We start from the raw sequence: 13,977 nt of genomic DNA, 5'->3' as shown, positions 1-13,977 counted from the left end.
GACTGATCATTATAGACCCCAACCAATTTCATTGTGTAAGTAAAAACAAAATAATCTAATAAAAAAATGTTGGTGTTACCTGCTTAATATTTTTTACATTTAGTGTTACTAATATACAATATACATGTAATCCAGTTTATGTACGGTTTTAGATTTTGGAAGAAGCAGTAAGACAGACACATGGTAAAGTTATACAAACCAATGAAATGTATCGTTTAATCAGAATGACTCAAGTTATCGTAAGTCAAAATAAGTAATGTTCAATTGCATTTCCTTTTTGATTCATTTCAATTCAAACATTTCACCGTAACGTATGTAATTCTTCGGAGGGATTTTTTTTCCCATTTAGAAACCCGTTGGTCCAATATTTGATTCACCGAACATAAGTCTATTCCAATAAGACATAGTGTACCTTGAAATCATAACAGTACGATCATACTAAAGCTATATGCAAATGAGACAACTATTCGACAGAGACCAACTGAACTTTAAATGCAATTTTTTTCGTGCCTGATTGGCAATAATACCGGATGTACTCTGTGTTAAATCATTAATTGAGTATTTCTGCAAAATAAAGGCAACAGTGGTATACCGCTGTTCGAAATTCATAAATCGATTGAGAAAAAAGCAAATCTGGGTTACAAACTCAAACAGAGGGAAACACATCAAATATAAGAGTAGAATTACGACACAACAGAAACACAACAAAAAAATGTAACACACACAAAATCATTCAGTATCAAGTGTTTGTCAATGTCCTTACTTAAGCGATTGTAGAATTTTGACTAACATCAAAAACGAAGTAAAACATTTTTATTTTATTTAAACAGGGATGTGCTTCACAAATTGCTTCAGAGATAAGGTATTGTCCGCATGAACAGACGAGGGAAGTCATCAAAAGAAAAATTAGAATGGCATCAAGTCATGACGATTCACATGTAAGAAATTGAAATAAATATGATTTTATTTTTAATCAAATGTTATACCGCGCCACATGCATTATGTTCAGAATAAGGGCTGCGTTAGTTGGTATATAATCTTTTTTCTGCGTGTTCTTTGAAAATTAAGTATAAATAGAAAACATCTGATTTCCGGTTTTTTTTCTAGCAAGCCCTTTATCACTTTTGAATTCCTACAACTGTAACATACAAAGCAATTTACAAAACGTATGTATCAGCCTAACTGACTGCCTGATTACATTACCATTTGTTATTTTGAGTTTTCAGATCTTCTTTTATAAAATAATCCTTTAATGCGTTAAAACATTACCTGAAAATAAAAGAATGCTTTTCTTTTATTGTTTGAACCTTATATAAGTATATGTTGACTGATGATGAAATTGGAGATATCTATATATTTGATATTCAAATATATCTCCCTTTACAACTAAATATGAGGAATAATAAACTGACGACGTTTCCTTTACCTTTTATCACGTGTTGGGTTTTTTATTTCTTTCTAGGATGATTGCTTAGATATGGTTATGGATTTTCTGAACCCTTTGAATATGGAAAATGGACAAGGGAAGTTTGTTGAACTTAGCGCAAGTACCTTACAGCTAGGTGATAGGGTTCGTCGAGGACCTGATTGGTCGTTTGGTGATCAGGATCGTAATCTTCCTGGAACAGTAATCGGGCAAGACGAGGATGGTTAGTATGATAAAGTGGTTGATATTTTTTTTTTATTTCTGATATTTTTCATCAATGCTCAATATAACTTCTTCGTGTTGGCATGAAATGTCATTGATGTGTTATTTTTCTGTAAATTTATTGTTTATAAAATGTTAAAATTATTCGAACCACTACAGTTGTTCTAAAAAGTGGTCGACATGATATACCCAATAGTACTGAGGGTATCGTTAAATACCAAATATCAATCGATCAAGCAATTCTCTACAGGATCAAGTTCGCCAATTCAAAATCAAGTTCAGTTTTTTTTTAAATGATGAGTGACAGGCATATCATTAGATGAGTACTTTTTTGACACACTTGTTCGTGTAGTCTTATGTAGATTTTCGAATTTTCTTGTTTATGAATTTATTATTAAGATAATTCAAAATTCTTTAAGGTATTGTATGGGTAGAATGGGATCATGGCCAAGAAAATGTGTATGCGTATGATGAACAAAGACACATTTATAAGATTATGAAAGTGAATGAACCTAGAATATTTGTTGATGAGATTATCGCTGTTGGTTGTAAAGTTGTAAGAGGTAATTTATAGATATGCGTATATCAACTTTATTTTATATCGTTAGAACTTTATAATTGAATATTGGGGGAAAAGGATATGACTTTATTGATTTATTGATTTATAAACGTTTTATTCCATATGGTGTATTTTCTTTTGCTATACACACTGGACAAAAAGTAACTCGTAAGATAAATTAGCTTAACAATATGCCACAATTGTTAACACAATTGAAAAGCATACACCTGCAGTAGATTGGAACTGTACATTTCCTAAAATGTTACTGTTTGGACACATTCAAATTGAAGTACCAAATTGTCATCAAGTGATGTATATGCCTTGGGTTTTTTGGTATAAACATGATATTCTTAATAATGTATACAAATAGAAACACTTAGATCTTGACATTGATTTAAGCAAATTGCAAGTGAATTTTTCAAAAATTTATTTATATATGTTTAAACTGTAAGTTCTATACAATATATAATATTTGAGACAACTATTATAGGACACGACTGGAAGTTTGGTGATACCGATGGTGGACCAGGTAGTATAGGAACTGTTTTAGATGTAAGAAGGGATGGAAAAGTTGTGGTGAGTATAGCCTTTAAAATCATGAACAGTCTACTTGTACTGTCACAAAATGCATTAAAAGTTATAAAACGTTACAAAACCTAGCGAAAAAAAAACTCTTTCAACATGCAAACATATTTTTCATTGCCTTGTATAATAAATATTTGAAGACATAATTCATTTTATCTTTTAAGGTGAGATGGGACTGTAAACGAACGGGCCTGTATAAGGTGGGACATAAAGGACGGTTCGAAATTCGGTTGAAGTAAGTATTAGAATTACATAAGTCAGTCGATAAACATCGTGTCCCTGATTTTTCATCGAAACCACAAATTTTGACAAACTTTGCACATCTTAAAACGCATAGTTACTATTATTTAGAGTCTTAAACAAATATCGAAAATTATGATGTATAAGTAAAATATTATTTCTTTTTTCAAAGCTTTTATTAATTACACATTGCACATTTACACCATAAGACATTACACAGTCTTCTAAATAGTTTTTGGAAAAAAATATTAAACCTTTCACCCCGAAGGACTATAATGCCAACCAACCAACTAAAAAACGTATTTGGGTAACAAGGTCCCTGTCGACTACTATTATTGTATCTTAAAACAAGTCTATTATTCTCGACTTTAATTCAGTTTTCAAGTTAATCTGTTCGTTTCACACGTCAATAACTTCTACAAAAAAAAACATGTTTAGTCCAATTGTAGAGAATCTGTGCTTTCTAAATCGACGCATTTTGTTCATGATTTGTGCAATATTGTACATCGGTAGCTAAGTGGAAGAAATTGTGTTCTGTGTGTTGTTGTTTTGTGTTCTTTTGTGGAATAACAGGGAATGGGTTTGCTTGCTTGTTTTAGTTTTGTTTATTTTTTCTTTACCATTTCTTTAATTTAATACGCTCTTGACCATTTGAGGACAAGAAGATACATACCTGGATTATATGGTTTAATTTCCTAACAAACATTATAGTAATAGTGAGATTTGTATTGGTATGACCTTTTAAATTGAACTCAACTGAACATGCAAACTAATACTATGGAAGCTAAACTTATAACATAAACATTTCTAGTTCTATAGTTCATATATACCTATAATAATAGATTTATTATATTCAAAAATGCATCAAATTTTATATTATGACTACAAAGAGATGGCAATGCCCAAACTAGTCAACAAGCCAGGGAACGAATTCCAGGACGTCGGCATGCAAGACGTCGATCATCGTCAGACGAGGAAAGTGAATATTTATCTGATGTAACCACTACATCAACAAAACATGCCAGCGACTACGTCATTCCCATCTATTCAGATTCAACAGGTACTCGTATCTCTGTGCAGCATTTACTTTATGAGTTTTTACTGTATTTACAATTTTATATATTAACAATAGAAATATATCATCTAAATCAATTTAATGATGATTCAAAATGGAATAAAGCTAATATCAGACAAAGGTGACAAAAAGTAATGTATTTTATTTATAGTTATTAATTTCATATATTTTCTCTACCTACTAGTATAATAAAAACTTCAACCAATGATCTTTTAACTCAGTAAGCGCTATTTGGGAGTATCAAGAAGGTTCTGATTGGAAGAAGTATCCTGATGAAATCAATGTAAAAATTGAAAGGGCTTATCAGAGGAAACAAAGGAAAACAATCTTCGAAATGGATCGTACAACGTAAGTCAATCTTAAGTTATAGTTTAATCTTTTGCTAGCGAAGTTATTTAAAAATCTGTACGTTCTATGTCGTATGTTAGCTAGCATTAATATATCATTAGGTTTGAGGAGTAGAGACACAAATTGGGGTTGATTATTAAATAAAGGCAACAGAAGTATACCGCTGTTCAAACTCATAAATCCATAGACAAAAAACAAAATCGGGGTAACAAACTAAAACTGAGGGAAACGCATTAAATATAAGAGGAGAACAACGACACAACACTACAATGTAACACACACAAAAACGGACCAAGCATCAGACAAAATCCCACGAGAATAACAAATATAACATCAAAACCAAATACATAAATATGGGATAGACAAGTACCGTGACACGTCTTATCGCAATGTGAATTTACACTAAAAAATAAGAGAAAACAAACGACGCAACATTAAAATGTAACACACACAGAAACGAACCATATTCCTGACTTGGTACAGGACATTTTTAAAGGAAAAAATGGTGGGTTGAACCTGGTTTTGTGGCATGCCAAACCTCCCTCTTTTATAGCCATGTGAAATATAGCATAATTGACAAAGAAACACACGAACAACAGCCGACAAAAGGCAACAAGTTCAAAATTTTAATACGCCAGAAGTGCATTTTGTCCACACAAGATCTACTAGTGACGCCCAGATACAAACGTTTGAAAGCCGAAACCGTCTCACTTTCTAAAGGCACATACAAAAGTTTTATAAAATTTCTTTTTTTAAATTGCTTTTCAATCAATTAAAAATCTCAGAATTTGTAATGCAAGTTTCAAATCGCAATCTATCAGTTTTAAACTTTCGACTACTAATCTTGCCTGTAGGACAATTATTGTTTTAACTCGGTAATATATCAGGTATCATATAAATAACTCATTTTACATCAATGGTTTCACACATTAGGATCGAACCTATAACCTACATGCATATGCACTCGAGACCAGTACGGAATACCAGACGTTTTCCTAAGTGCTTTAAATTCTATGTATGTGTCTAGCTTTGCATCTGTAAGTTAAACAAGCAACTGTAGGCAACACAAACACATCGTAATTATACTTATATAAGGGGTTACTTCCTATATTTTTAGTGGTTTGAGTGTGCCGAAAAACAGGGTAGCTTTTTCATGCCCTGTTGGTTAGAACATGATTCCTTTTTCATGTTCTGCTGGTTATAACAGGATCGCTGTTTCGTGCACTTTGGTGATAGCAGGGTCTTTTTTAAACAAAGTATTTGTCTAAAATAGGATCACTTATTTAAATGTTTAAGATACAATCTAGAACCCCATTCTGTGTCTAGAACAAGGTATACATTTTCTGAGCGTATCTAGAACAGGATATAAATTTTCAGAGAGTGTCTAGAACAGAGATGTTTTTTAATGTTTTCTGGTTAGAACAGGGTATGATTTGGCAAGTGCTGACGGCACAGTTATACCCGAAATGTATCGCCGCGGGTATCATGTCCCTGGTTTTGTACTTGTTAGAGGTCAATTACTGTGGTATCTGTTTCATAGGTACTAGTTTTAAATTGTCTAAATTGCATTACTAGAGCCAAGACTATTTGTGGGTGTTTTTATCAAGGTTAATGTTTTAAAATTTGCTAATGTAGGAAAGACTTACAAAGTATTGGTTGATTTAAATAACGTAGTCGTATTGTTTTTATTTAGGATATTCACATGACTTTCATTGCAGGTATGAAGTACATTTTTCTGAAATGGAACAAGAAAATCCACAAAACAAATCGAAAGTAACAGTAAGGAGACGAGGTTAGTTTTTGTATAACTTATATCATCTAGATAAAGGCTGTAATTTTATTAATCAAGATAATAACCTCTTTATATTGTCAGTTTTTATTTACAATATAATAATATTGTTACCTTAATGATTTAATTAAAATTAATGGATTCATATGTTTGATCAGTCGATTTCATACAAATTAAAAAATGTTACAATAAATCTACAAATAATGAATATACAAATTATAACATATTTAAAAAAATAGTATTTTTCTTTTTTAGACTGATGGTAACTAGTGGAAAAAAATCAGTGTTACACTAAGCTTTGGAATAAAGACAAACTGGAACCACTTTATCTGTGAACTTTAGTGTTTATAATGTCTTTCGCATCCATGTATCTGTTCGTTTGGCAAGCAAAATATGTTTACATGAAGATCTCATCCCTCAATTCAATAGTAAAGGCAAATGCTGTTCATACTGAGTCTTGTATTGTATTGTATTGAGTCAGCCCGTACTGTTCATTTGTCGTCTTCACATTCTTTCATTTGTCTATTTGGCTTTTGATACTTGTTATTAGAACATCTTTTTATAGACCATTAACTACGTGTACTTTGTTTTGGGATCTGGAACCCTGTATATAACAATAAAAAATGTCAAATTGTTATCACAATGTTCATTATATCTACTCAAAACGGTTCAGCTTAGTTTATTTTATGGTTCAATTCGGAAAACCATTTTAAATTAATCAATAATTTTGTTTCGCAATACAGGGTGAATATCTCGTCTGTATTTCTAAATTTGACGTATTTTCGTATATATATTTTTTTCAATATCGTACGTTCACACACACATTGTCTGACAAAATATAGCAAATCAATAATAGCATTATAATAAGAGGATGGATGAATGTCCCCTCAATTTCTTTCACTTAATGGACACTTTCGAAAAATAATTGAGCCTTACAATAGTTTAAACATATTTATTTATAGCGGATCGGGAAACAAGTTTTATCATTTATATTAATTCCTTTCCACTTTGCTGGTGCGAGTGCTGCCTTGTAGCGACATCAGCCTGCTCTTTTTCGAAATCTACAAGAGTGTTTTAACGTGCAAGAGATATGACCCTCTCTTTACACGGATCAGCCATTTATCGTCCCCTTCCGAGGGACTATCATCGTTTCCTCAAGGCCATACTCGCAAATGGTGTCAAGTGATAGCCTTTTCATCCCGGAACGCAAATCGAACAAGGAACCTTTGTGTTAGTAGTCCGATGCACTAACCACTACACCACGGCTCCTGAAAAAGAATATCACAGCTTCATGTGTAAAATTTAATCACTTTATGTCGTATTTCTTAACTTGTAACCATTTTAGTTACAAATGCCGAACGAATGCCTAATATTATAATTTTAAAATATTAAATAAATCTCGAGCATGTAGTAAAATAATGAACAAGAAAAATTTCTTAAACATAATCAAATATCTAAATGAAGTCGAACAACATATTTTCAGTTCAGGTACAAATTTAATGAATATTAATATGTTTGTCTTTTAATGGTTAACCATAGCATGTCAGTTTATTTTAAATCTACGAAATTGACTGCCCCTCTTGTATCTTTCGTCCCTCTTTAACAATGTTGTAAACAAAACTTAATACCATAAGACTAGTCATATTCGTGTTTTGACACGTAAGTAAAATGACGATAAAGGGAGTTGCTTCGTGATTTTAATTTAGATAGCTATCCACTAGAGACAAAGGGACGTAGATTTAAGCAACTATCAGATAGTGTGTCTTTCTATGTTGTGATGTTACACTATTGTTTCAGATAAGGGTGAAGGTTTGATACCATAAAAATGTTAAACCCGCTGCAATTGTTTACACATGTCCTATGTTAATGCTTTAAATTGAAGAATAAGGCGACGAGTTAATCGTTTTATTCCTGCAAGTAGTGACTGGAATGTTATGTATGTGAAAGTTATACGGTGCAGTGATGCTAGAGTAAAAGGAGTAATCTGAAGACGAGACAAAGGTCGTTTTCGTGAAATCTTGGAATTGATGATTCCACTGATAATGGAAGGGCTGCTTCATATCTTTGTCTTTTTCTCAGTATTGATATTGATGGATGACTTCACACTATAATCAAACGCAATTAATACAACTTCTCAATCATCAATGTTCCCCCTTCTCAGTAGTAGCATACCCTCTGCTCCGTCGTAGGTGGTTACATACCTCAACTGGTACGTTATGATCGTGCCTGTTCGCACGATAGGGACTTCATATATACAAAAGGTTTCTACTTATACAGTAATTATTCCAACAGTATGAAGAGTTATGAAAAGGAACGATTAAAAATATATTTGACAAGAATTGCATGACATGATCACATATCATTAGCAAAGATTCTAATTAAAACAAACACACAAAATTTTGTAAGTTGATATGGTATAAGTTTTTACGGAACCTGTTCTAAAACTAAGATTTGAATAATTATAGCTTTAAACTGAAACAATAGTTTGCTTTACATTTGACGGAAATAATATAATGGCCTTTTAAATGTGTAAACGATGGTGTTATAACTCATAGTCGTTTTGGTCAGAGGATTTCCCAAAGATCTATCATCTTAAAGTTCAGTATTTTATTTTTGAGTTCAGTATTTTTGTGATTTTGATTTTTTATCTTATCTATTCGATTGACTAACAAATGCACTCACAGCCTGATGTATGAATAAAATTCTGGTTCATAATAAGTAAACACAAATGAAAAATTCACGATTTACATTGTCGATAATAACATACTGTTGAATTGGGTAAAATCTAAGAAAGATGTTTGAGTTGTATTTTGAGAGAATTATTTCAAAAGTTTGGTCATAGTCACACATATACGATTTTTACTGCTGTCTCCTATAAAGTATTGTCAAAAGTTTGATCATGATCCTTTGAATCGTTACTTGAAACTCAAGCTTAAAAACAGTATTTGTAAACCATTATTTCATCAAGACAACAATTAGATATTGGTCAGAAAGCGTACAAAATCATCCATTTCCATCAGAATTTGTCCCGATTATCCCGTTCTCAATCTTATTCTTTTCCGATTTGCATCTTTCCCATAGTAGCAAACCCGAATAAATCCCGACAGCATCCTGATTCTGTCGAATATAATATGTAACCAGATAGTAAACAGATGGTGAAGGATGATATTCATTGGGAAAATGTCGATTTATATTCGGGATGGTCAGGTATTGTAATAATTCAATTTTATCACTGTCTGCTGTACAGCAATGCAAACAGCTTTGTCTGGACTCAGTCGTATCGTGTTCTGTAATTGTCGGGAACGAGGGTATCATTGCCGAATTTTGTAATAAAAACGTAGAAAACAAGGAATATAACAATTTTGATCCGACATGCAGAATCTGTCATCACAGTCATGATTGTATTCCGACTAAACAAAATTGGTTCTCAGTTTCTACGAATGTTATGGGCTAACCTTACTGTCGGGAGTGTGACCAACATTTCCGGACCATCCCAACTCATTAGAGATCGGTTATGAACGTACAAAACTACGTTCTAAGGATGGTAATCCGAATTTTTCACTTTTCGTGTCTTATCTTAAACGAGAGTCATATTCGTCACTGTTTGAACGCCAAATTAAACTCGTAATAATCTGCTTTAAGAAAATGTTGGAAGCAAAAAAAGAGGGATTTTTTTTAAATTATTTTATTGATTTCAAATAAAAGTATCGGTATAGAGGATTTTCCTATCTGCAAGTATAATTAATATTTAACACGCAAATTTGCTGATTTTATTTCAATACGGATAGATTAATACAATAATTGTAAAGTAAGAAGTCAGAAGTAATATCAATGTATATATTGCCTTATTTATGTTACAATTTGCATAAAGAAAGCATGATATTAGATAATTTCATTTTATAAAATTATATATGTAAATGCTGTGAATATTCCAAGAAGATTTAAATCACATTATTAGTTTGCAAATGCAGGAAATTATACATGTATGTAACATTATATTTCCGTCAGTTGCTTGTCAGTTATCGATATTTAAATTAAAAAAATACACACATTTTGTAAACGGCGAAAAAAATACCTTATTTTTAAGGAAGGACATGGGAACTTTATGATTACGAAACCAAAACTAGACAAAAAATTGAGAAAATTTGAAAAGCAATCGAAACATTTTATTAATAAATGTCTTTTATGAAAAAGTAGTGTGCTATCCTAGTATGAAGGACGAAATAAAATATAGGATAATGGCGAAGGTAAGCGACTCTATAAGGCTGGCAATAATTTTGATAATATATTTATAGTTAAAAATAATTTATGTCATAGTGTTATCCTTCAGTGTATTATGATTTGATTTGTACATATGTGACACTAAAGATCACTATTCACAAAACTGTTGGAAATTGATAACTTTAACTTAATATCATATTTTGATCCCATATTTTTTTTCAAAACAAAACAATATCCAGGGCTTACCCGAAATATCTTTTAACTATAACAACATCTTTGATTATTCTTTTTCAAATGGTAAGTACAATTCTACGGCTGACGATCTCTTGAATATAAAGCGCCATAAATTGAGTCTCAGAACATATTCCTATAACGTAAAATTTTTCTGTGATAATTACCTAAGGTTATGGAGTCTATGTCGAAAAAAATGGAGAATTTGAAAATGTGCAAAACATTAACATGATAAATGCATAAATACACAATAATTGTTTCAGTTGCCTTTGACAATGTTTGGTTAGCGTCTGTCATATTGAGGTGTTATAATCGAGGAAGATATGGTCAAATTGTCATTTCATCAATGTTCCTCCCTGTTTATTGTCTTTTAAAGTAGTTATAATTGTCATTTATCGATTAAGGTATTTAATAAAATGAATAGAATTGAAATACCCAATATCAATTTAAAAATGTACGCATACATCTATATTTTGAAGATATGTCATAATTATTCAAAATGAGCAACAGAAGTTATATAATTTATACTTATGTGCTAAAAAATAGTTTTACCAGTTATGGGTTATAAGTTTGTCGCCAAATCAATTAGTATATATAAGATAATCAAAATATACCAAACATGGAAAACAGAGATTATCTGGGGACGAAGTCCCCAATAACAGTAGAAAAATCAATAAAAAAACAATCGGGAAAATTTTCCCGAAATTTTTATTGTACTAATGAACTCAAAATCATTCAAATTTTTTATGTCGTGTTTTGAATTCCCGCATCTGCGCAGAAATCTACAATGTACTTCCTTTTTCCGGTCTCGTTTATATGAAACTTTGAGTAAAATCATATATTTATCAGTCTAGTATAAAATAGGAAGGAACGCAATACCAATTTCCCTTTTTAATAATTCCTTGATATGAAAAAAAACGTTATCATCTGATGATAGCGTTTCTTTGTTTACATTGAACATGACGTCATAACTTAAATAACGTCACATAAGAGAATCAAAATCGGAAACGTTATAGTATTTCCGTTTCTTTTTTTAACAAATATGTTAGTTACAAAAAGAATAATTCATACAGACTTCGTCCCCATTCACAGGTTATGCCTGCCTCATAATATAATGGAACATGGAACACAGAGATAATGTAATGCCTTTACAATTTCTCGTTTGTGTGATTAACTGCTTTATCGAATAATGAATTTTTAACAGCTGTTTACTACTGTTGCCTTTATTTATCCTGAAATATTCTATGATCTATGCATTTTAATTATTCAAAATAATCTACAGAAGTTATATCATTTATACCTATTTGCTGCAGAATATTTTTATCCATCTTTTGTCATAAGTTTGTCAATCAATGGATATGTATAAGAGAGTCAAAGATACCAAAGGTACATTCAAATTCATAAGTCAAAAGATACCAAAGGTACATTCAAATTCATAAGTCAAAAGATACCAAAGGTACATTCAAACTCATAAGTCAAAAGATACCAAAGGTACATTCAAATTCATAAGTCAAAATATACCAAAGGTACATTCAAATTCATAAGTCAAAAGATACCAAAGTTACATTCAAACTTATAAGTCAAAAGATACCAAAGGTACATTCAAACTCATTAGTCAAAAGATACCAAAGGTACATTCAAACTCATAAGTCAAACATAAAAGCAATGGCGAAAAGAAAAACGCGCAACAGCAGAAGGAAAACAGAACATAAAACGCAAATAAAAAACTAAATACTGAGCAACACGAACCCCGACACAAACCGGAGTGATATATGATGCTCCGGGCGGTTGCGCAATTTCTGCTTCATAAGTAGCACCCGTCGTGTTGCTCGTGTAAGCATAAATCCGTGGATAATCCTACTTTGGTATGTCACGTTCGGGAAGACAGGAATATGTATACAACATATGGAACATATCCTTCGTGATCTGTAACACAGAAATTACATAACGACGAATAACATTGCTACTCATGATGACGTCCGTGAAACTTTCAAAGAAATGATTTCAACTGCACAACATGGAACAAAGAGATCATATAATGCCTTTACGAATTCTCAAACATTGTGAAATGCATGCACGATTTTAGTTTGTGTGATAAACTGCTTTTTCGATTTATGAATTTTGAACAGCAGATTACTACTGTTGCCTTTATTTATCCTGCAATTTTCTATGAAATATGCATTTTTATTATTGGACCGCTAAGTGAAAATTTAATGAAATGTCATTTTGTAGATCAAAGAATTAAGCGAGGAAATTAAGATTATTTTGAAGAAGCAAGAAGACTTAAGAAGAGACAATCAAATGAATAAGTAAGGACAGGCATTTTATAAATTCACAATATAGTTTATAATTCAAGGCAAACAATTAGGAGATTGCATACTTAAACTGGCAACATCCTATAAATATTAGACACACAATTATCTGCAAATGTATTCAAACAATTGATATTTCAATGCCTTCAGGCAAATTTGAACTTAGATATATTTGGCTTTTAAAGGTAAGGTCCTTTTTGGTGATATAATTCTACAAATGTTTTGGTATTTATTCATCTTTGGCTTATATGGATTGAAGCGTTCTTATAAAGTTACATGTAAATCCTGAAAAGGGCTTCAGTATGATGTTTTCTTTTTTTATAGCAGTGGCTCGATACCGCTGCTAGTTGTATATCAGTCTCCAATAGTTTCATCAGCTCAGAAGTCTGACATGATTTCAAACAAACCCTTCTGAAATTATCATTTTATTATTGTTTATGTTTTCAACACAATACTGGAGGTTAATTTTTCAGAGAGTTCTTGTCATTTATATGAGAACAAACTGTAAACCTATCCTGACAAACACTTTTTATCGTCATTCGAGTCGGTGTAAAAAAAACAAACGAGATCAAGAAAGCTAGATCATTTTATTTAACTTCTTGGTGATGTTCTTTCCCGCTTTTTTCTATACATCTAATTTGAATTTGACAACAGCAGTAAATTCTGTATCAGAATTTAGGCAAAAATCATCGGTGTCTGAGAAAACAATTAGTGAACCAGTAAAAGAAAAACTTCTCGTTTTTTTCTTCTTCTCAAAACGTTCATTAAAAAGTCCAATCCTTAATATCATTCAGTGGTAAGTAAAGGCTTGTCGTACAATACAAACCAAAAAGTGATTTAACTTGATGATAATGACCTCCCGAAATAGGAGCTGCATGCAGACAAATACATCAGAATCGATTTGAATGCCTTGTAGAAAAATCTACATGGTACTGATACATTTACATTAAACAATGAAGTAATGGTCAT

The 13,977-nt window shown here is 31.6% G+C and overlaps 1 protein-coding gene across 4 annotated transcripts in view; it reads left to right on the top strand.

Annotated features, from left to right (window-relative positions):
• LOC139518784 (uncharacterized) overlaps positions 1-6,998 on the top strand; it is a 310,064-nt gene extending 303,066 nt beyond the window's left edge. Inside the window, exons 13-22 of one of the 4 annotated variants that reach the window (XM_071310338.1) lie at positions 153-239; positions 831-938; positions 1,463-1,649; positions 2,068-2,211; positions 2,698-2,783; positions 2,957-3,027; positions 3,923-4,092; positions 4,329-4,455; positions 6,174-6,247; positions 6,500-6,998. In XM_071310338.1, the coding sequence (XP_071166439.1) occupies positions 153-239; positions 831-938; positions 1,463-1,649; positions 2,068-2,211; positions 2,698-2,783; positions 2,957-3,027; positions 3,923-4,092; positions 4,329-4,455; positions 6,174-6,247; positions 6,500-6,504 (1,059 nt within the window). In that variant the 3' untranslated portion in view covers positions 6,505-6,998. The remainder of the gene's footprint in view (positions 1-152; positions 240-830; positions 939-1,462; positions 1,650-2,067; positions 2,212-2,697; positions 2,784-2,956; positions 3,028-3,922; positions 4,093-4,328; positions 4,456-6,173; positions 6,248-6,499) is intronic. The other 3 variants (XM_071310340.1, XM_071310339.1, XM_071310341.1) reach the window with 3 other exon arrangements.
• Positions 6,999-13,977: the final 6,979 nt, after the last annotated feature.

Source organism: Mytilus edulis, chromosome 4 (assembly GCF_963676685.1).
Source record: "Mytilus edulis chromosome 4, xbMytEdul2.2, whole genome shotgun sequence".
NCBI lineage: Eukaryota > Metazoa > Mollusca > Bivalvia > Mytilida > Mytilidae > Mytilus > Mytilus edulis.
This window is presented reverse-complemented; position numbering and strand designations above follow the sequence as displayed.